The 25,573-nt window shown below is 37.1% G+C and overlaps 1 protein-coding gene across 6 annotated transcripts in view; it reads right to left on the minus strand.

Moving 5' to 3' along the window:
* LOC140150449 (RNA-binding motif, single-stranded-interacting protein 2-like) overlaps positions 1 to 25,573 on the minus strand; it is a 435,798-nt gene that overhangs the window by 110,756 nt on the left and 299,469 nt on the right. For all 6 annotated transcript variants that reach the window (XM_072172466.1, XM_072172461.1, XM_072172467.1 and 3 more), the window contains exon 6: positions 472 to 692. In XM_072172466.1, the coding sequence (XP_072028567.1) occupies positions 472 to 692 (221 nt within the window). The remainder of the gene's footprint in view (positions 1 to 471; positions 693 to 25,573) is intronic.

Below are 25,573 nucleotides of genomic sequence, written 5' to 3' on the forward strand. Positions count from 1 at the left end.
AACAACTTATTAAGCTTGATTCATACCACTTGATGTTGAGGATGACAACGTTATTATACTATGGGAAAGCAGCATATATTTTTGTTAACATATTTTCCTCAGAGCCAAAGTAGCACATTATTTCAGCATTTTTCTGAAACATAAACTGGCAACACCTTCAACAGGGATGGGCAATGTATCAGAGCCGTAGTAAGGTCGAACATATTGGGGCAGCCATCAAGAAATTGGGGCGGCCAAAATGGCTCAAATATTGTAGGAGATACTTTGTTTATACTTGGGAGGAAGGGTGGGCTGGAGGCAATATATTTTTCCGGAGTTAACATTTGAATAGGAGAAAGTTTAATTTCCTAACCCTAAACTTAACCCTAATACGGTTGTGCGGGATACCACATATACAGTTCTTTAAATGGGCTCCCTATTCAAATGTTAACTACGGAAAAATAATTAGCGGGCTGGAGTAGTGGTACTTACGGACTACAAAGGTTGACAAGATCTTCATCTGTGGTTGATAATGGAAGGCCCCTTATGTAGAGGTTTGTCTTGCTCAGTTTCTCTACACCATGTTGACTACTTTGTGTTGAACTTTGTGAATGTGGTGAGTGTTGTTGTGACGATGACCCGGATCCGGAGCTGCCGGAGCCGGTATTGCTTGGACTAGGGGGCGGCATACTGCGCATTGGTGGATATGATTGCTGTAAAGATACAAAGAAGAAGTAAAGATAGAGATGAGAATATAGTTTAAACATTATATAATAATGTGTTAGCAATTACTTCATTTGTAGCCAGATTCAACATTTGCCACTCTACACTTTTCATATTCTTCCTCGCTCACTCACAGGCTCACTCGCTCACTCACATACCCATTCACTCACTATACTCAATCAATCATTCAATCACTTACTCAATCATTCCCATGCCCATTCGGCACTGCCCATTCCCTCACTCACTCAATCACTTACGTAATCAATGAACCAATTATTCACTCACACACTCAATCACTTACTCAATCACTTACTAACTCAAATAATCATTCAATTATTCACTCACTCACTATATTCAATCACTCGCCCACTTACTCACTCTCTTACCCACTCACTCACTTACCCACCCGTACCCACTTGCCCACTACAATCTTCCAATTACAGCTCAACAAGATACTTGTTACAAAACAGAAAAGCTTAAGGAAAACATTTACTCCATATTCCTAGCTATTACATTGAGCAACATATTTCATGCAAGATGCATACAGTTATACCCTTTAGCACTGAAAACAAATTTATTCATCGCCAGTCAAGTCAAAATATTATTCACCGGTATAATCGGTATTGCAACACAACAAACTAATATTGATTTAAAAATACAACAGAGAGACTCATAGAACAAACAGAATTGCAAAAGATACAATTACAATACTTTTCTTCTCCTGCGATTGAATTAGTACTTTAACTGATGACTAACGAATAGACAACCTCCTCGTAGAGTTAACGACCAAGCTTTAATCAAATCAGCCATCATTACTGGCACATCAAAGTGCATATGGATCAATATTTGAGGACGGATGGACACTATACCGTTGACCTTTATCAATCCGCTTGAGACCGGAGGAAGATGTGACTGAATGATATCTGGCATTATTCTGAGATGGAATGATGCGAGCAGCGAGAGTGATGATTACAATAAATGGGATATTGGGTTTGGAACTCATGTGGGGGTTAATTTTACAGATATGATGGAATGATGTTTTCAGTACTCATACATGAAGTGTAGTAGGTGAAGATTTTCATTACTACAGATGAGAGTTGGGACAGACCAGAGTTAATACAAAAATATTCTTGAATAAATATTGTGTACAATTTTACAATTTGAGTTGGGGCCCATGAAAATTGAAGAGGGTCCATAGATTTTTAGCCGTAGGGCCCCCAGTATATTTCAAACCATATGGCCCAAATGGCCTTGGCTTAAAAATATGATTACTGTTTGGGTTGCCAACTATAAATATAGTATAACTTTTTCACTTTACTAGTGCGCACACCCCTACACACACCTACATTTTTACCAATAACCGTGGACCCGTATAGTGTGTGTGGTTGTTAAAAGTGAAACTGTGGCCCCATTCACACATATATATCATAATCAAAACATGGACTTCTGTGATACTTCACCCCTAACCACAGACCTGGTATTACATCTGCGATAGAGGATCCTTTTCCATATATGCAAAGTTCTGCTGTATAGCACCCTCTACCCCCGTCTACAGTCTTATGACTGTGGATCGCTATGTGTGGTTTTTCACTACATAAGTGTGGACTCAAAGTCCATGTTTGTAGGTGAAAACAAACACACCCCTACACACACACCCCTGTTTGTAAATACGTTCAAACGAGGACCTCGACTTTAGAAGGATCTAACCGAGGACTTACACACCCGTTTTTAATCGACACACCGTGGACCTCACGCAAACACACCAGGCAACTTACTATCCAACTGAGACCCGTCATATACCCGATATGGGGGACCTATCTTATATGCTATCTTATATGCATATTTGCATCATTTACGTCATCCTGGGCATAGTTTCAAAACGCGGACGTCCTCGTTTGGAGGTGTGTCCTCGTTTTACGGTGTGTATCCATATGTAGGTCCTCGTTAGACGGCATTTACAAACGCATACAACCCCAAGCACATAATACTATTGAGTATTGTGAACTAAACAAAATTACCATCATCAAATTCATCATCTGCCCTCAAAGAAGGGAACACGCTACATGACTTCGCATCCATGACAAGATACTTGTCATAAAGCTACAAAACAGTGGAATTTCAAATTCATCATTTTGACAACTCAAAACAATGTCACACCAAAGGCCTATTTGATACATCACAAACTCACAAATCTTACCAATATCAATTTTTCTCCGTTCAATGTTACTTTTAGTCTATGTCACCAGACTATAACAAACATATCTGAAAAATCGTGAAGAAACTACGGTGCAATTATTGTATTTCATACGCTTTAAGATTTATTGCTTGCTTGTATGCAAAGCAGCACTTGACGCTCACGGCATCTTGGTTGCATGTAAACCCCGGGATATACACCACAACCAGTGAGATGTAACCTCGTCACGCCTGCCTGTTGTCGTGGCATCATCACTGGGTTCACTACGACTATATGCATAATTAATCTGCCTTGATGAATGTGAACTGGCACTGAACTAGCCCATGATCCATCAAATGTTGGGATATAATAAATTATACTCTAGCCTTTATTATACTGTAGCCTTTTACACAGTAATAAATATTGAACCAGTCTTCTCACCTTCTGTTTTCTACTCGTTCTTTGACAACTATAAAGTGTGATATTTTCACGGTTTTTATTTTTTCGCGATTTTACAGAACTTTCGGAGCAGTTTTGTAGTTGTATATTCGCGATTACAAACACTAACAGTTACACATTAAAGACTATGGGTAAAGAAAATTTTTCGGGCTTTTAAATTCAGTCGCAGTTATGAAATTAACTACGAAAAAAGCTTGTGAATAGCACATATACATATACAGTATTATAGCAATGTGAATATACTTTTCATTGAACTGTAAGAATGCAGGGTAATTTTACCAAATGTTTGGGTAAAAAACCCATTCCTATTGACAATATAACATAAAAAGATTTCACACAAAAGTTGAGTTGTTTACTGTTGGTCCAACATTGTGTTAAAAAATTACACAGTATTTTAACAGTGTATTACTGGAAATACTGACATTTACTGAACACTGTACGAACTTGCACACTGAACTTATCAACCGGATATCAACTGATATAGATTCAAACAACTGTTCTCACTCCATGAAACCGCTTGTACGTACACTCTAAAAAATACCCAACATTTATCGCCAACAACTCTCCCACAAAATTGCACACAAAGAAGAGTACTTTATACCAAAAAGTCAATATATTAAGAATATGGGCTTAGTCCGGCTTTCTCAACATTGCAAGCATGTGGACCATAATTTTCTGTATTTTCGTTGTGTAAGATTTTACTCAACAGATTATCAACAGACTAATGTGCAAACTAGAATATTCAGAGTGTATAAACAAGCCAGCTACCTATAAATTCAAGCAAGCCTATCACTATCAGCATCCAGAAAACATCTACCCTTTGCCATGACCTAAAATGGTTTCGCAGAAGGATCAGATTTTTTGTTAAGCTTATGTCCAGCCCAGAAAAGACGAGACGTAAAGCTTCATCTTCTTCACTGTTCATCACCCCATGATATGGAAGTCAACCCAGGTTTTCATCACGTAGCCCAATTAAACACTATTAAATATCATGCCATGTGTGCACACAGACTTACGCTTTATTACAATATTAATGATGACAAACATTTTCGGTCTACAGGCCTACAGCTGTATAATGCAGACAATTTTTGTTTGAGCTCATCCTCATTTTTGCAGAGATTTTGTGGTTTTGCATGATTCAAGCAAGCTTCTATCTTCCTATAAATCCATTTTTGTAATGATCAAATTTGAAAACTAAGTAATTTATGTTCAAACAAATCATTACAAAGAAATCACCACTGATACTGCCTGTTTTGCCATTTGAAAATAATTTACATAAATAAATAAACTAAATTGTACCATGATTGCACAACACAATACAAGTAAATGCCTCTAACAAAAGAGGGAATTACCATGATGGATAATTGTTGATGATGATAGCTTGCTACCATGGTTACCCTGAAGTAGCTCTCTATGCTCTTGGCAGTAGACCACACACAGTTTATTTCCCTGACATGGGAGTAAAAATTCAGGGTGTCACAAAATAGTGGACCAAATTGACAAAAAGTTCAGTGAGCTCTCTGATGGCAAAGTTCAGTTATAATTTGTTACATGTATTGGATTAAGGAGGCAAAGTTCAGTCATTTTCCTGACCTTGCTCCAGGATGTGGTTAAAGTTCACTTATAAATAGAGCCTGTGGTTCAGTATTGCTTGGAGAAGCTGGATACCATATACCATTCTACATGTTCTAGACCCTACATTTCTGCTAAAATAGTTTTCTCACTATTACTGTATTCAGTTTCTCTGACTTTCTTCAACCCAATGAGGAATAAAACACATGTCTTTCATGTGAAAAGTTATTTACATGTATATCCTCTTTTTACAAGTTTAGCCAATTTCTAAACATGATGGGCTGAAGACCCAGTACTCCAGGATCCACTGAACATGCTGAATAAATACCCAGCAAATGGTAAAAGGAACTTTGATCAAGTGAAATGGTTACCAAATGCGCTCAAAATGTGTAAGAAAATGCAGACACGTCTGAAAGGTTTGCAAATTGAGCTGAAACCGATTAAAGCCTACATCACACACCAAGACAGCTTGATGAGTAGGTATCGATGAGCTGAATACATTATAAAAGCGATAGGAATAGGATAAGGTGCAAATTGCGAGCTGGGTAGCATGGGCTGGTAAAAAGGGACGGAGTAGTTACAAACTTGAATCCCTCAAGTCTTACATGTAGAATACGTCATCTAGATGAAAACAATGACATTCAAATTCAACGCTTCGTCAGATTAGCATGTTTCTATTTACCGACTACAGTATTAATTTTGCTCAATAGAAACAGATCTATGCTCTCAGCCATCATGGCCATTAGCCGCTGAATATTACTGGATAAATTTTCCAGTTAGCTTCAATTGAAACTTATAGGCCCATGTGATCAACATCATCACTATAGCTCAACATCTTTTTCAATATTCATCCTTCATACTATTACCATGGCAACTTGACCACCTTCCCAGAGCCTCATAACAAACACTCACAGTTCATTTCTCACATGCATATGCCACTGTATATCACTTCCCGAGACATGGGACAGTCAATTGTCATATAGTCTCATAACCAATTTGTCACAGTTCATTTTCCACATGCAAATAAGACACAAATTGTCACACCCAAGTGCACTTTGAGCATCAAATCCGAACTCAATGTCCGTATATCCAAAAATGATTCAAATCTTTGGTATACTACACTCTGACACAATAAAACTGCCAAGTGTCGTGTTATGTAGTCTCATAACCAACTGTCAAAGTTCATTTCCCACATATGACACACATTGTCGCAACAAATACACTCCCATAATCAAATCCCATCTCAATGTCCATCACACCCCGACACATAAAACAGTCAAGTTTTATGTTATGTAATCTCATAACCAACTGTCACAGTTCATTCTCCGCATGCAAACATGACACATATTGTCACACCAAATGCACTTCAGACATCAAATCTCAAACCAGCATCCCTACATTATATACGCATCACACACTGACACATGGGACAACCAAATGTCACATGGCATCATGGATCCATGATTTACCTTTTCGGTAAATCCCATAAGCCTTTGCGAGTACACCTGAGAACTCGTCATTTGACGTCATGTCAATCTGCGCCGATGTGCACATCGTTTATCGAACATCATTACTGCGCATTGTAAGTTGGCGTGACGTCAAATGATGAGTTCTCCGGTGTACTCGCAAAGGCTTATGGGATTGACCGAAAAGGTCAATTTTAACTTGACTGTGAAACCTACTACTGACAAGGTTCTGTGAGAAGGACGGACGGACACGCTGGATAGCCATGCATCCACGCTTGGCAGGTCTTGTGTATTACGATGGAAAGATTTCTGGTCATGCTTACATGAGCATTGTAATTCAGTGTAACACATTTTACAATCCGCTCACATGACCTTAAAGTAGTCTCATCTCTTATGGCACAGTTCATTTGTCTCCATTTAACAATCATAGCTCAAAATTTGACACCAAGGTGTGGAGTATGAGGTAGTACTCGCCATATTCTTAACTTACAAAGGTTATTATTTGAAGTTACAGAACCGCAGCCTGAGATGAATGTGTAACTCTCTCCATGCGGGGCCGGGGGTCAACTGCAGACGACAAGTTTCAATTTTGTCAAAAATTTCAGCATAAAATGGGAGAAAAAATCAGCATGAAAAATGCATTAAAATGAGTACAAACAAGCCTAGTATTGGTTCAGTGGTTCTGGAGATATTGTGAGAAAATATTTCAGGACTTGGACTTTTAATGTTGAAGCTACAAAGCATTATAAAACAATCCAGGTGATTCAGGTATAATCCATCAAGATCACTATCACACCAAACTGGATGCATCCTTTTAATAAACTTCCTTCATAATGTGCATCATCAAAAACCTATTGTACTTAATGGGAAATGGCCATTAACACTAATAATCTCAAATCCAGATTCAGTTTCCCCCAAAATTGTGTGAAGTTTCTTTTTTATCTTTCATACATTTAACTACTACATCGAGTGAGATGCGTTTTGCATCTTTGACATCTTCTCCCCCTCAAGATACCAGGAAACTTTAATACTTTGCATGCTGGGTTCAAAAATAAAAAGTCCCCATTTTGAGATATTTTTGAAAATATCAAGAAATACCTCAAGAATCACTGAACCAATTCTGGGCTTGTTTGTACTCATTTTAATGCATTTTTCATGCTGATTCCAAATATGGTCATGCAAATGTACAATTCTGACATTTTTTAATTTTCAAAGAAAATTGAGAAACATGTCGCCTGCAGTCGACGCTAGTGCTAAGAAATTGGAGTCATCATCATAATAATGCATCTACTTTCTATATATCTTGAAGTTTGTTCCAATTCTTTCAGGCAAATGCACTTTGCAATGCTTCACCCCTAGCTATCAGATTTGCACAAAACGCATGAAACTTCTATTTTGCATAGTACATTTTCAACATTCGTGAAGGTTATTCTTCATTTCTCTTTTCAGTAATACAAATGTGATTGTAATTGTATCAGCTTGTTTCCTTGAAAAATCACCTAATGCAGAAACAACTTCAAGTTCAGGTAGAAGAATAATGCGATGCAATTAGCTGCACAGATGATTGTAATCACACTATTATTGGTCAAGAACATGCATAAATTAAGATTCAGGAGATATGCTTGATAAATTACTTCCTACCGCAAGATTCTTAAACGATATCCTAGCTCCTTTAGCAGGAAGCATGGCTAGCTCATCTAATCAATATTCATCTAACTTTCATAATACTTGTCATTTGATTTGCATAATACTTTGTATCTAATCCATTCTTGTCATCCTTAATGAATGCTCCATCAAGAACACATCATCTTGATAAGAGACGATCATATTAAGTGGCATAAGTGTCACGTTCACCATGTTGCCAAGAATTTCCAGCCCAACTTTCGCTCTCCCCATGGATAAATGAATGAATCATGAGATTACTCCATCCTTCAGAGGGGGGGGGGGGGCTACAAGCCATCAGACCCCACTCCTGTGTAGTGTGTATAGAGAACATACCTGAAGTACATATAGCTTAAATGCAGTCAATTCACAAAAATTCACCCAGATTAGGTACAAAACCAGACGATACGGGGACACCTTTTTTCCAACAACCATACCTGAATGGAACAGTTTACCAGAAAAAGTTGTTGAGGCACCAACTCTGGCCAGCTTCAAGAAAGCGATCCAGCTCCAGATAAATTAAATTAGTTGCCGCGTCCATCCACTTAGCAGCAAGAAGTTGGTGATGTTGCCTTTTTTAGGAGGTGTTCTACCGACACAAATATCCAGATCCAGATCCAGAATTTCAAAAAGAGTATGGTGTTAACCCGACTGTACTAATCCCAATTCTTCCTGGCACTGTTTGGATGTTAGTAGTCTTAGGGCTCATATTGAAATTCCCTTACACAGGAAGGTATGCGCCATCCTGCAGCTTTCCTGTGCTAGCCTTCTTTTGTTAAAATCCTGTGTGATTATAACACTGCAATTAGCCACTTGTCACCAGACCACTTCAAAAGGCAGGGTGTATCACTGATGCATATAATCCATCCGTTTTATGAGCTTTCCTGAGGCACGCGCTTAGCGAGGGGAATCCTGCCTTCTTTCTGTGTGAAAGCGTGGTAGGGTATTTCAATATGAGCCCTAGTAGGTATTACATTAGCAGGAATAAAATGATCACAAAATAAACTTATCAAATCTTCAAAAACAATCCCAATTGGGCTACCAAATCAGGGGCTTGGTAACCATGCACATAACATGGTGAATACTATTTTCTCCTAACAAGATGCAGAGGACTTGAGAGTCCAATATTCATCTCATTTGCATAATATGCACATCTAATCACATCTTTTGATGCAGAGGAATTAACCATCCAATATTAATCTCATTTGCATAATACTTTGCATCTAATCACATCTTTTAAGTATTGCTTCCCAAGGCTCTTCATCTTTCCTCATCTGCATTTTAATACTGAAGTTGTACAAAAAATCAATAGCAAATGAAAGCAATGAAAGCATCTTAAAGACCTTGGTGCACCAATGTTTGCTTGATCAATCTTTAATTTCATTTGTGTTATCATGAGCTCTGTGAATAATTTAAAGTTCATGAGCAGGAAATGTTGGATTGGTTCTGCCTTCAGGGTTGCCTGACTCGCGATTTGGTAGCCCAATTGGGAGACTTTTGAAGATTTTCCCCACGACTTTTGACAATTTCCTGTTCCATAGAAACCAAAGGTTAAGAAATAAATTGGGCAACTTTTCAACACTGGCTCCCACGACTTCCAATAGTTTCCTACCCCATAAATCCCAATGGTCAAGAGAAAAATTGGGTGACTTTGGATTAATTGACCAGCGATTCTGGCTGAAATTTTGTTGCAACTCTGTCTGCCTTTACATTATTCATCATGCTTGATTAATTAAGAATGTGCTCTTTGTCCTTCCCTGAGTGTCCTTCCATCCTATTCATTATAGTTGGTAAATAAATCCACATAATAATAATGAAGCATCTTCACTAGAACTAGCCCCGTTTCACAAACCGCAACGCTCTTCGAATAGCGATCACGAGCGTATCATCATAGGAATCAAGAATCCAGTGTACACAGAGACTGTGCTACATCTTAACTTTTTCAGAATAATTTTCTTGTCAGGTTTGGGTCAAATTTTGAGTTTGACTGAGCAAATGCCAGAGACATATACAATAGCTGATGCTAGATTTGCTACTAAAGATTTAAAAATGTATCAAATCCAGTGCATGAAAAATAGCTCTCCAGTTAGCCCTGCATGGGCGTTAAGTGTGTGTGGGTGTGTCCGAAGTGTTCAGATATGGTGTGACGTGTTGCATTCATATATGAACATGATGAATTTCATATCACATCATATTTTGAGGATGGACATGGTACTCATAGGAGGAATTTCATGAATCCTTACTGTGCCTTCAGATTCCTATAGTGCAACATACACACAAGATACAATCATAATTTTTCTTCAAAAGATCTTGACATGGACATAAAAGTTACCTCTAGGCGGCGTGAGACAAATGTCAGCATTTATGCAGGGTGTGGCATGGGGTTGGGTGGGGTGGGTGTGGGTGGGTGTCTGGTGTGTTTGTATGCAAGTGTAGAAGAGTGGGCATCTGGGAGACAACGCATGTTAATACCTATGATGCAGATATATACGTATCATCCCATCACTCTGGCCGTCCTGTGTATTTAATTACGGGCTTCTACATAAATATCCAAGTGTGGGAGTATTAATGTGTAGTAACTGCCTTCAAGCCTTACAGGCTGCAGCAGCAGTTGTTGTCTATACACAAACCGAACTGTGTGCATGTTTATAACACAAATAACCTCAATGAACTGCCTGCTATTAAATACCGAAATTAAACCTGCCGCTACATGGCAATTTTTTCTCACATTTCACTTTTCTGATGCGCAGCAACCTTTGGTATTTGCAAAGTTCGCATCATTCACGTCACTGCCAAGGCCAACTATTATAGGTGACATCTTTTTTTGCGGACACACTCTATACTATAGAATATCATTGATCACCAAATAATGCCATAAGCTTCAGATACGTAATCTCAATTCCAAACCATGTTCACTTGATCATATACACTTATGGACCACAATGGCCTCATCCCAATGGCATAGTTCAAAACCTCAATTAAACAATCATAGTGCAAAATTTGACCTCAAGTTGCAGAATATGAGTTTTAGTACCCAAATTTTCAAAGGTCATTCAATGAGTGTACAAATGTATTGGGGTTAAAGAATTGTGCCTTGATAGATGAGTATGTTGTGGATCCTAGTGATACTTACACATACAAAAGATCAATATATTATCCCCATCTCGGTGTATGATATCACACGACCAGAATGCGCACATCATTTATTTTTATAAATCTATAACTCATTTTTCATCACGTTTTAGTACACCGTGCTCTAGGTGATGAGAGCTGTCTTTAGGCTACGCTAGGTCTTCTTCATCACTGGATCAATTACTAAATTTCTGCTGGGAGTTGGTATCAGGAAAAAAGCTACCACAAGGTATACATACATATCCCTTATAAACAAGCCACTGACCTGCTATATCTGGCCTTAGCTGGCCTCTTTATTTTCTTTCCCAAGTTGAAAACTACAAAAGGCAGACAATCGATCACATGGATGATCTAGTCTTTGTCCAAGACTTGGGCACTCATTACAAAATGTGTCAAAGTCTGTGGCATAGACTATCAGTATAAATTTGAAGTGATTTGTAAATCTGCAACTTCCATTTTGAGGAAGCGAAAGGCCACAAATGGGTCAATTGCTTCTAGTTTCTGCATATCCACTGCTCAGTGCCCCGCTCAGTGCCAGAAGTGGGTAAGTGCATTAGCTGCCCTGTGAACATTTGGCAATTTACACACAGTATACTGTACTCATCTACACGAAAGCAACACATGGCAGCTATTGCTCTAACCCACTTTTGGCACTGAGCAGTTGATAATGTCAGCCATGTAACACACATCAGGGTCTCAAACATGCTCATCTGCATGTCAGTATGCGGTTCTTTAACCCCCAATAGGCTTCTACATGCATAGAATGAACTTTGAGTGTGTTGGGTACAAAAACTCATTATTCCACAACTTCAGGTCAACTTTTGAGCTATGGTTGTTCAATGGAAGTTATTGATCTATGGGGATGAGGTCATGTGCTGAATGGACGTCATTGATCTATGCCATGGGGATGAGATCATAGTGTCAGAACTCAAAATGTGCAACATTAATAAGATGAGAGAAGCTGAGAGAGTAAGAAGACAAGATATAAATACAGTGAAAGGGTATGTTTTAATCAGGATATTAATTATTCAACCAATGGTAGCCTGGTAAGGAGGGTGAATTTCAATAAGTGGCAAGATAAAAGGACAAGTAGTGCGGTATATTTTTATGTATCTAACAATATCAAGATTATATTATTCAAGCCCCAAATCGGAATACTCTCAATCTCGTGTTTTATTTTGAATAATTTTGTTAAGTTATTAATTTCTACCTTTAAATTATCAATTCATGTTTAACAATTGGTGAGATAGGAGATTCGAATAGGAGCAGAAAGCCTAACCTAAAATTGAACTACATAGGCCCTACACACATGATGAAGAATAAGTCTAGATTCATTGTTGAAATAGCTTGTTTTTGTGGCTAAAAGCCAAGGAACAAAAAGAAAAGATTCACATTTTCGAAATCAAACATCCTCAGTTTTCACCAGCAAAGAGATCACTTTATTCCTCAAGTAGTTATCAACCTCAGTTTGCCATTAACATGTCTGCCAGTTTAATCTTATAGTTCCAATACAAATCAATTTGATACAAGCCCAAGACATCTCATTTAATATGGCAGCATTTACTGGCTGAGATAGATAGAGATAGACAGACATAATAATGAAAGCAGAGCGACTATTTCTGACCAGGTCTTGCTCGTTATCAATATCAAATTAGCCAAAGCTTCGACATAGATCTCTCTCCATTGCACACATCCAATATCTAGGCTATTCCAGTTGAAATCCACCCACCCCCTATGGAAGACATGACCTTATTATCTTCCACACAGGGGGTGCACATATCAAACGGGGTTACCTAAATGATTGACTCCATTTGAAATCTACACCCCCTGTTTAGGAGGGGTGTATGGATTTTTAATGGAACAGCACAATATCTATAACCTGATTTCAGCCTGCAACCAGCAAACCTACTATATACATTGGTACAATACCTCCGGTACTAAAAGCGTAAGATTCACAGCCCCTGACAAAAAATTTCCAAGTACACTCATCGCGATGATGAAACAGAAACTCTAGCAGCATGACTTGTTTATTTATATTACAAAATCTACAAAGCAGAATCTCAAGTGTACTTAAACGAGGAATACAATCCGGTTCCCCCGTAACATGATGAATATTTTCCCCAAATTTAGCAGCTTTTACAGCATCTCACGGGTTAGTAATTTGTATAGCGGCGATTCTGGGGCTGCGATGCCTGATTAGATATATGTGGTAAAAAAGGAAGAAGAATATAACATGATTTTGGTCGACATATGATATTCTCCGTCCCATATGCTACCATTTTATTGTCGCTGCTGCTGTAGTAAGGTATCCACTTGTGAATGAACTAGACGGGCGGTGTCCTAGTTTTGCGAAAAACATCAACAGGCCCAACGCTATTTTCACTCCAAATATGGCAGTCTTTGGGATTTGACGTAAATATGAACAGGATACAATTTCTACATCTCTTTCACTTATTCGATGATCTAAGATAACATGTAAGTAAAAGTGCACCTTAAAAAATTGCATTTTGTTAAAAATAACGTCAATTTCTTAAGAGATTCTGAGTGATAAAATTGAAGTTGTAAGATTTCAGAAAGAGTAGATGCAATAAAACTGCCTGCGGGTGACTTTAAGGATGGAGTGCTATTAATAGCCCTTTTCGATTTTATTACCGAATCGTTCAAAGAAAAAGTCATGTTTTCCTTTTCTAGCATGTCTAATGGCCCTGGTACACAGCAAAATAAGCTATTCCACTTGAAATCCATACACCCCTGTAAGGCATGACCTTCATCTCCCATACACAAGGGGTGTAGATTTCAAAATGGAGCCACTCATTCAGGTAATCCCATTTGAAATTTACACTCCCTGTGTGTAAGATTATAAGGTCATTTCTTCCATAAGGGGTGGATGTATTTTAAATGGAACAGTCCTATTCAAGTCTGTTCTCTTGTATTCCTGTAAACATCGTTGTTGATCAGTTCAAGTGTTTTGATCGAGCTGATTTCACGGGCAAATCTGGCTGCTCGTGGTGAATAACAATTCTCGTACAACTTTGGCATTTGCAATTTTTGCGATGGAAAGTCATGGAAAATATCTGAACAAAATAATGAAGCTGAAACTAAGTCCCAAAATGTCACACTCGCAGTGTTAACTTAGATACATGCACACACACCCCCTCTTATTCACCCACGTACACCTGTATTATTAAGCGAGGACATATAGGCCTATATTCAAACACTGCATGAAACTGTGGACTAATAATAGCCACATTGTGGATCTGATGTACCTCAAATGGGGGGACCTATAAGGCTAGATTTATTTTTAGGCTGTTTGGTACCCTATGTGCATGTGTCTTTGAAATGTGGACACCCACAATTCCTGTGTGTCCACTTTACCAGAGTAAAAAGATAAAAGTCCATGATTTGAGATGAAATTAGATGCATATATCTCGAACCAACACCCACAAACAAAATATGCCCAAACTACACCAACCCACCCTACACATGTACAAACATACTTCAAACCCCACACTCTAGTGTATATTTATGTAACTTTGTATGTACATATTGAAAAATTTGGTTTGTAATAAATGCAACCCCACTTTCACCTCTACCTAAATCCACTGTCAAAAGATAAAAAAAATCCATGTGACAAAAGGACACACCCCTGACCCATCAACTCTCACAACTCTCATACTCACAAGCACACATGTGTGAAATTTACTGATCATTGAACTCTTCACAAGAAATCACCAAACATGGATACTTTTCAAAACAAAACAAAAATTACAATTCAAATGAATATAACGTACAGTATTCATGGTGTTATATACCCAAACCGCTGTTGGATGAGGATGACAAGATGTGAGTACGTAGGCAGCTTGACCGCTTGTCTTCATTTTGTAAACAGCAAAACTGACACAGCAAAGTACATTCCCAAGTATTCAGTATGTAGCGTGTATTCTGATGCCTAGAAGATGTATGAATCGAGGTGTGGGAGGAGGGCACGTCTTAGACTATCTGCCTTGTTGTAGTACACTGACTGACTGGCTTACTACTAGGTGCAATGAGATTTACAAACTGTAGTGCACATGTACCTTTCCTACAGATAGGCGGGCGGGAGCGTATGATCCGATTCTTGTTTACGACTTCGATAAGTTAGACTTGGCAATGATGTTTAAGGATGTAGCACGACTGGTCAACGTTGTATACACAATGTAGGTTTATCCTCCGAGTAAACTTATAAATCCACTTGATCTGGTAATCTTCCGTTAAAATTCCAATTAAGAAATTATATATCCAAAAGACGCACGACAAATACAGAGTCTTGGAAAGAAGACACTCCTCGAATTCAAGCGATCTGTAATATGTACGCGATGCTCGCTGCACACACCTCAAAGGCTTTACAATGTGTTTTTTTCTTCTGTTCCAAGTTTAAGATTTTTTAATAACACAGCCACAGTACTGATACTCCCTTGTGATGCGACATGTAATTTCAGAATACCAGCATGTCAGAAGCGGAACCACTAGAGCAAAATATGGCCTGGAGCTCTTGCTGATCAGTCAAACTAAACCTAGAGAATCGAATCGGCGTGGCTTTGCGCCCGGCGGTTCATGCGTGCATACGTCACGTAAAAATACGTCTGTATGTGTGTTCTCCTAATAGTTCAGCTCCACCACAGCGTGCATGCAGCTCAGCTCGCTTCTCACAGAGTTGTGTGTGATGCTGTGTGTGTGAGTTCCCAAGCACCAGTGAGGCAAAGAGCAATGTCAATATTACATACACAAGACCTGCCCACCTCACATGCCAAGCTAAAGCGACTTCACTCAAGTCACTATGCAGTGACACTCCAACTCCTAAACCATAAACCAATAAATACTCCAGCACAGTATATCAGTGTGGTAGTAGTGTATGTATGGATTCATTCACTGGCAATGATGCGCATTCCACTTATGCAATTTCATTTAAAGGTCCCGATTAATAATGAAAATTCACACAAACTCAGAAAAAAAAGTTCTTTGATGGTCGGTCAAACTTGCTCTGCTCAAGGGATATATCACTAGTCAAATAGTTCCATTGTTTGGGACTGAATACAACTACCCAATTCACACACAAGCATACACACAGATATACCGCTTAATCCCTAAAGGCCTTACTAAAGAATGCAAGGGTTGCCCTAAAACTTTCATTCTCACTCTCACATCCCTGGCTTTATTGCTATATTATTCACTTTCTACCCCAAACAAATTACACTCTCACAGTGTTTCTAGATTTTGAGTGTGGAATGTCAGCTGACTTGGCTGTCATGTGTGTGGTTATTTTAATAGTGCATGTACATGTACAGTGAATGGTATACAAAACTATGAATCTATGGAATGTTTAAATTATTATGATGAGTAACTTTCATTTTTGTGATCAAATAAGTCCTACATATCATACATGGATATTGTGCACCACTGTTGGCTAGCTGAAGTCCAGCATAGTCACTGAAGCAAACCCTAGTTTCCCATGCACTCTATACCTGCCACGCCCCCTTTTTTAATGTTTCCCTTTCCCAACAACTTTTCACATAAAACAGTACCAGAATTAGTGAGTACAGGATACAGTTGAAAGTAAACATATCAGATCTTTTAAAAATAATTTTGTTTTTGTATTTACTTCAATATAAATAGGCAAATATTTACCAAAATAAATGACAATTTTTTTCTTCACAAAGAACACTTTCTATTCCAGTGACAAGTGGTTGAGTTGATGGGGTGTTTTTATAAGACGATCCCTGACTCAGATGGCATTTCAACATTTGGGAATATTTTTATGGGAAATTTGGCCTTAGCTATAAACACTGATATTATAAACAGTGGAGGCAGTTTATAAATGTAATAATATTAGGGCATGTGTTGGGCCTTCAGGGTTCATCTATCAGGTAGTTTGACCACCATCAATAAAAAAATAAATTGGTGTGAAGGTGACTGAATATTTCCTCCTTCTAAATTTATTATTGCCTGGGAGTAGAAGATGCCAAGGCCCATTATTTTTCACCTCAAAAATTGGCCTAAAAAGAATTGGAGAAAAATAGTATATGGACTTTATCAGATTGGGTCAATTTGACCATGAATAGATGAATTGGTCCACCTGTTGGAACTTTATACAGATGTTAATGACAAAAGTTCAAATTTTACCCCTTTAGATAGCCCACCCCCTAGACACCACCCTAGCCATGGTTGATACTACCCTGAGCAACTTTGATCTGCTTTTAAACCTAGATAATTTGGCGGGTTCATCCGAATGCGGAGCGCAAGCACAATATCACTCACAGCGTGGAATGAAGAATGTAAATCCTGCACCAGCAGCAAAACATGATGAACCCCATCTAAAAATGTATATATTGCTCCTTTAAGGGGGTACTACACCCCTGGCCAAAATTTTTGCCTGTTTTTGCATATTTCTCAAAAATTATAGCCCATTGGGGACAAGTAAGATATGTATATTATAGGGGCAAGGACTACAACTACTGCACTAGAAATTGTATTTCAGCACAGACAACAGTTGTGGAGTTACAGTCAAAAATGAGGGAAAACCAATATTTGATTAATAAATCAATAACTACTTGCTTTGAGTTGCTGAATTTTCAGTACAGTAGTTGCAGTCCTTGCCCCTATAATATAGGCCCTACATTTTTGAGAAAAATGCAAAAATAGGCAAAAAATTGGTCAGGGGTGTAGTACCCCCTTAACAGCTTGAACTATGTGAAATTATTTTTGTCCTGAGTGATAGCAAACATAGGCCTAATTCACAATTTAGGGAACACCATGAATACACACAAATAGAGGTATGCCCCTTTTATGCAAAATCAGCTGACTAGTAAATCTTACTAGCAAATCCCAGGGAACAAAATAAAACTGAAAAGTAGTTTATGTTACCCTTGAATTCACAGCAACAAAAATAACTTCCTATTGTAGGCCTATACGGTCCAGTGCCTTCAACCAGCAAAATTAAGTCTGATGCAATTTGTTGACAGCATCCCAGCATTCTGCATGTTTCTACTGGGGTAAGGTTGCCGGGTGATGCAGCTTGATTTGGAGTGCTTGATTCAGTAGCAACAGATTGGTTCAGAATGATACAGATTGCAGTGAGGCCACCTGCGCCAAAGGTCTGTGGTTCTCAAGGTACAGGCACTTAACTCAGTAAAAACACAGCAGAGGGATGGTTAATGGGTGTACTGGAAATTCAGTGAATTATTGAGTTACCCGACTGATTATCTAATAGTTTTTAGTACTTCCAGTGCATGCTGCATATCAGTACTGTTGATACACACCACAACCCTAATACTTCGAGCTTTGGTGCTGGATGTTTAACATATTGCACAGGGGGCGTTACTCACCACTTGTCTTACTTAAATGAACCAGGTCCAAAACGGGTCCATTTTCACCACACAGCAGTGGCGACGTCGGTGTTATACTGTGTGTAGGGGTGTCCATGTACCGGTGTTCAGTGTGTACTTCATCTAGAAGTACTGAAAACCTCTTTGCCAAGTGAGTTGGGTACCTCAACAGTACACCTGCCCATCAGATCTACACAATCTTCCTCACGAGGTGGTTATTTTTACTGAGCATGCTATTAATTGCTAATCGGTAAACCGCATCACTCGTCAACATAACCCCAGTAGAAAAAACACACAGAAAGTGGTTCTTAAAATAGGTTTGATATTTTTAAATGAATAGGCAATAATATCAACATCTTGTGACATTTGCATGATGGATATGCATAATACCCCTATAGCTGGACTCACTGCATAAGATATCAATAATGATATTATACAAGAATATCCTCTTCAAGGTACTGACGACATATAATCAATGCAGAGGGAGCCCATGACCTGCAATAACACTTCTAATTTGCAGATTTTACCACTCACGCCATACTACCATACAGCAAATTCTTTTTGATTTTAGACAAAAACTACTCCTTCATTGTGTAAAAATGCTATTAAGATACACGTAATGCATGCAAGTATTATTTAGTACGCATATAAAATAAGGTAAATAATATTATATAGAAACGAACTGATTAATAAATTGCATTGCTAAATTTAGTCTGCCAGTATAAAATGCACACAGCTAATGTCACAATATTTTTATATTTACAGTTCAACCCAAAAAATGTCTTTGATACTATATTTAATTTTTTGGACAAAAAGCATGCTTTTAATACTGGAGATGACCAAATTCAGCCCTTAATTTTGATGGCTGCCCCACCTGATTTTTGTTGTTTGAAAACACTTTTGACACATACTTAAACTAGATCTAGTTCCTCGAGGGGGGTGCGCGCTTCGCGCGCATGGCCTCGAGGGGGGTGCGCGCAGAGGACTGGTGGATTTTGTAATGTCAGAGAGGGGTTGTCATGGTGCTAACACATACAAGAGCAGCAATTTTGTGACTATTTCTTACTGAACAGGTTATAATGTTAGAAAGTACTTAATCGATGTGAATTCAGATAATGCCCAGATTTTTCCTTCATTCAACAATAAATAGTACATTTTTTATTCTTCTACATGATAAGGTTTCCATTATTCAGAATAATGGCTTCAAAATAACTGAAATTTCAACAATGTAGATGGGGAGTTTAAAAGCTTTGGTGTTATTGTGTGTTCTCTGATATAACAACAGTTTTGCTTCATTTATCATAGCCAGAATCGAATTAAAGTCACATTCCTGTATAAAATATATCCAAGCAGAATGCCACTGGAGTGTTTGATATAGACGCTACTTAAAACCTCAGTTTGTTTTATCGTTTAATCAAAATGTTTTATTATTCATATGCATTTAGGTTAACTTTTATCAGGAAAATAATGTCAAAACTCTTTAAATTCTTGTGCGAATAAATCTGCATTTTTGTGTCAACAGGAATAAATTCAGCATTTTCTTGTCCCTGGGGATAAAAAAAAACTCCCATGTAAGCAAGGTAGCTGAATTTGGCAACCTTGCAAGAGGTAGCCGAATTTGGCAACCATGCTCAACATTCAGTTCCTTAGCAGACAACGCTTTTGTTAGGCTAATGGACACCAAGTTATATAATTAATAATTTGACCTGTTTTATGAAAAAAAGCATGAGCAATTATCATCAAATTGACCTATCTGAGCTCATTGATCAAGTTGGAAAAGCATGACCAATATCATCAAATTTGGGGGCAATTTGGCAAATAGTTTTATAGAGTATCTTTGTGTGTACCTTCCATTAAAACTTAAATACATCTGACACATTATTACTGTATAAAATAACCTTTAAAACAGAATGAATAAATAATATAATGAATGTAATATGGTCTTTACAAAATAAATCTTCAAATATTTTTTAAAATAAATGAAAAATGAAAAAAAAAAAATTAATTAATAAACTAACTAATTAATACTTAATTAAAAAATATATAAACCAATTAATTTATTAATTCATAATAATCTTACCTGTCCTTTAAATCCCATACTCAAGATAATACCAATACCACACAACCAGTCTGAATCTGTCCTCACAGCCTTGTCTGTACACACCACACTAAATAATTTCACTGTTTTATCTGCAGCCCAACTAGATAAACTAACCACAATGTCTGTCTACCACAGTATAAGCATAATAATTAAACGCTAATCAATATTTCGTTAGACATCTTTTTGACCGATGACTCGTAATGAGGATCTCCGTTGCCCCAGCAAAACTGATAGTCCCGCATCCATGCCAGATGTGGCCGGCTCTATCTGCCTAATCTGATTAATTTCATCATAAATATGCATGACTTATTTTATTTTGTTGATGAGAGATATTGGTGTACTAACTTAACACAATTGCATGCCATTGCCACAAATTTGACTATTTAATTTTTAAACAGCAGCTGATCGGATCAATATATATGACAAGCAATATCCTAGAGTGGGAATTGATTTTTTTTTTATTCATTTCTCTTTTATATGGGCATGTGTGCAGCATTTTTTTATAGTATTAATTTAAAAACAAAAAATAATTCATATCAGACATGAAATGTTCCTTGAATTATTTAAAACATATCTCAAAGCCATAGTTATATGCAATGCCTTGCGCTTTCACATTCAGAATATTTCAGTCTCTAAAAATTCAGTCTGCTCTCATGAAGCTTATTTTATCCCTGATTAGGCACAAAAAAAAATGTTTGGTTGCCCTCAGCGACCGACCCAAAAAATTAGAATTCTTGGATCGGGTTTTTTTTCAATCACTTTTTTAGAAGAAACCTTAAATTTGGACAGTATCAAGGACATTTTATACTTGTTATTCACTCATTTTATTTATTAAATGCATATTTGATTAAAAATAGGCAGTATTTCCATTTAAATTCACTCCAAAATCGCACAATTTTTTACCATAAAATGATCAATGCTTGCCTTTTCAAAATGGAGGAAAAATGAAGGAAAAGCCCATGAAAAATTGTGATAAGCACACACTAATAAAAATAGACAAAGGGGATTTATCAGAAGCATTTTAGACTATATATTGAATATGGTCATCTTGATCAATAAATAATAACAATCAAATCAAATTTAAATGCAGGTGACTGATAATGTGTTATAACAAAGGCAATTGTTTTGACTATTCTAGGAAGAATTTTAGATGAATCTGCAGTGTTTTAAGGTGGTACCACACCCCCTGATACATTTTGTGACTAATTTTGCATTTTTCTCAAAAAATAACTACACACTGGTAACAAAAGTTATGTATATTATAGGGGCAAGGAATCCAATTACTTCACTGAAATTTCAGTGATTCAAGATTCAAGTGGCTCATAATATACCGTAAAATTCCGTCTACAAGCATATATATGCCTCTAAACGAGGTTTTTTTCACACAAGAGACAAGAGGCAGACACTCTCAACAAAAACGTTATTTGGAGTTTGAACAACTATATTACTGATAAAGGCGGCTGTACAAACATGTATATTTGTAAGACCAATCTATTGCAATGATTTTGAGAAGGGTATTTGCCTTTCATATCTTTCGTTTAAAAAAAACATCGTTTAGAGGCATATATGCTTCTAGACGGAATTCTACAGTATATATATATGTTAAGAAATGAGTAACATTCTAAATGTACCTCTTTTCTTATCATAAATAATGTGCTAATTGTCTTGAGTCACTGAAATTCCAGTGTAGTAACTGGATTCCTTACCCCTATAATATACATAACTTTTGTTACCAGTGTTTTATTATTTTGTGAGAAAAATGCAAAAATAGTCACAAATTTATCAAGGGGTGTAGTACCACCTTAAATACCCCACATGATATCCCAGCAAACACAAAAATGTTTTAAAACGTTATGATCACTTTATAAAAGTAGCATGTTGGTTTTGGTCAAAACCTTTTAATTACATGATGGTCACAAAAATATTCATAACACGTTTTATATGAAAAAACACCACCGCACCGTGTCAAATTTGTTGTCAAAATATTATTGCAAAATATTTTGATGCAAAAATATTTTGTCAACACTTAATATTATGTTAGCACGTTTTGCATCAAGTTTTCAAACATGTTTTCTGACTTTTATTAAAACGTTTTATACCCTTTATATAACCTGAGATATAAATGGTTTCTGCAAATCGTTTTATGTTTGCTGGGATCACAGATCCGTGCTGGGATCTACATGCAGTTATTGCAAAATACTATTATGGCTATTCACACTATAAGTAATACATTTCAATATGAATCTTTAATATGATGCTTCAGAATATTACAACTCAACCTAAATAATTCACATCATCTTGTTGCAAATTTTGCTCCATTTACATGAATCATTTGTCATGCTCACATGAAGAGCTTTAACATGTATAAATTGGAAGTGTTTTAGAATCTTTCAGAGGCTTGAAACGCTGAGATATTTCATCATTTATAATACCTTGATATGTACATAAAATGTAATAGATTAAAGGTGCATTTTCTGATTTTAGCATCCTCAATAGATAACCACAAAAAAAAGCTTCTTTAAATAAAAATTCCTTTAAAAAGGAATGGCGCACCCAATGGGAGTTTTGATGTGATTTGATGAAATGTAACCATTTGGATACAATTTTCTTCTTTGAAACAATAATCTAATGTTGTGCATAATTGCATGTATTATGGTGCTAGGCTACTGTATTGTAATATCTGTCTATCAATAAATTGGATGATATCTTTGTCAACCAGCAGAATCTGCAGAGGTGGATTTAGGCCCCCCCCCCTCCTTAATTTTTGCAGAGCTGTACCTGACTTTGTATTTTTGCAGAGCAGCGCCTGATTTTGTGTGGGCGCCGAGCCGCTGATCTGCATAGAAACATTAGGTAGTCCAAGGTTTCTGACCTTACAAATTTTAAGTGGAAGGGGGATGAATCAGTCCCAATCAATCTGCAGCAATTTCCTGTATATGTTCGTAATAATGAATGAATCTATTGCATGTATTTCAAGATTACTATATATATAGTAATCACGGTAATAGCAATAGATTGATAGCTTGTCACTTCAAATTCAGTCAGTAATCATGGTGTTGCCAACTTAAAAGTGACCTCCTCACAGTGAATTTCATTTCCTTTAAAAATGGGGTTATTTTGATCAAAATTATTTGAGGAATAACAGTACAATCTGTGAGCAATTGGTTCTCTTCTGTCACACAATATTGATCTATTTTTAATAAATAAATATCAATGCTGTTGCAAGTGTTTTAAATACAGGAGAAACTTTGTTGGGTTTCTGAAAGTTTGGGGGCTCATTAACATCATTTCCACCTTGAATTTTGTATGGCAAGTATGAGTCTCCAGAAAGCCACATAATTTATCATAAAAAGTACTCTAATATAAGGCTCTCTGTAGCATCTCATTATAATGAAATTTTAAACTTCTCAAGTATCATTCATGTGTATGTTTCTCTTATAAAAGAACACATTAAATTCAATAATGAATTGCCCATTCCAAATCTTTAGAACCGACTCCTTCCTTATAATCACTTGCCCCCTTTCCCCTATTTCTCCCTTCCCTTTCTCCAAAAACTTTCCATTTCTACGCTCTTGTCTAATTTCCCCTAGCTTCCCAATATTTCCCCTTTTATCTTCCTCAACCTTTCCTCAATTCTTCCCATTTCAATCATTTCCCCAATTCTCCCATTCCAATCTCCCCCCATTTCCCACTAATTCTTCCCTTTCAGTGTTTTCAGCTTTTTCCCTTAATAACACCAAACTTCCTTTAACACAGTACACCAAGAAGTTCACTTCCATGTCCACAGCAGTCACTGAACTGTGTCCTTGGCCACTGACTTAATGATGATAATGACTTTGAAAAATTACTTTGAAAAAACCCATCTCAAAATACCTTTCCTTTCACTAACTGCATTCACTATTATGATCAACCTCAAACAAGCTCATCCATCAGGACACAGTTCCTATAACTTCAATATTCAGTTTTCACATTCACAGAATGAACTTTGCATATTTTGTGTGCAAACACTCACACCTCAGAAGTTGATGTCAATTTTTGAGCTATAATTGTTGAATTGTGCCCTTGGGTATGACAGTATTTTGACTCAAAATGATTGTCCTCCTACACAGCATTTCAGCAGTCACAAGCTATATACAGCTACCCAGAGAAGATATCTTAGTCTGCCCACAATGCATTTCTTACTTTTCAACTTCCTGTACTTATTTGCTATCTAGAGCAACATGGTCAATACAATGTTGGTCAATAGTGAGCATGGTTTACAAAAAGTATGTCAATGAACAGAGCACATCCATATCTTGCAAAACGACCCATGTACAAAGTAATAGGGTGTCATATGATGTAATGAGGTGATGTCTAGTATTGCAAAGGATTCTGGGAAGGGTAATCTTCTCTGATAGATACCAAAGCAAATTATTGCATTTCAAATCACTCATAAGTCCTCATCCTACCTTGTTTTTCTCTTAGTTGGTAATTTTTAAACCATGGCAGAAAGTACTTTTCTGCAAAAGGATGAGATCAATAAGAACTTTAATAAAATGAGATTTGGAAGAAATACACCCACATACCCTTACGCATTTTAAACCCACCACTTACGATAATTTAGAACAACATACACCTTTAAAGCCATGTTGTAACATTTCCATACAAAATAGATAGTATTCCTTTCCATTAAATGTTAGCGTTTACTGTTAGAACTGAGGTAAAGCAAAGAAAATTGGAATTGAATTCCTGCGCCGCTGCTGCCAGTGCATGTCACTCCATCGATCATACTATGGTACGGCCCTTTGATGTGTGTATGACCGTCCCACACGCCATGTACGTACTGTGTTATGATTGACAATATTTCCATCGTAATAATTAAACAACGGTTCCTGCGCTTTATTCAAAATCTCGGATTTTGACAAAACTACAGCACCTAAATCCTTGATTTTTGAAGGGTATGTTA

Source organism: Amphiura filiformis, chromosome 4 (assembly GCF_039555335.1).
Source record: "Amphiura filiformis chromosome 4, Afil_fr2py, whole genome shotgun sequence".
NCBI lineage: Eukaryota > Metazoa > Echinodermata > Ophiuroidea > Amphilepidida > Amphiuridae > Amphiura > Amphiura filiformis.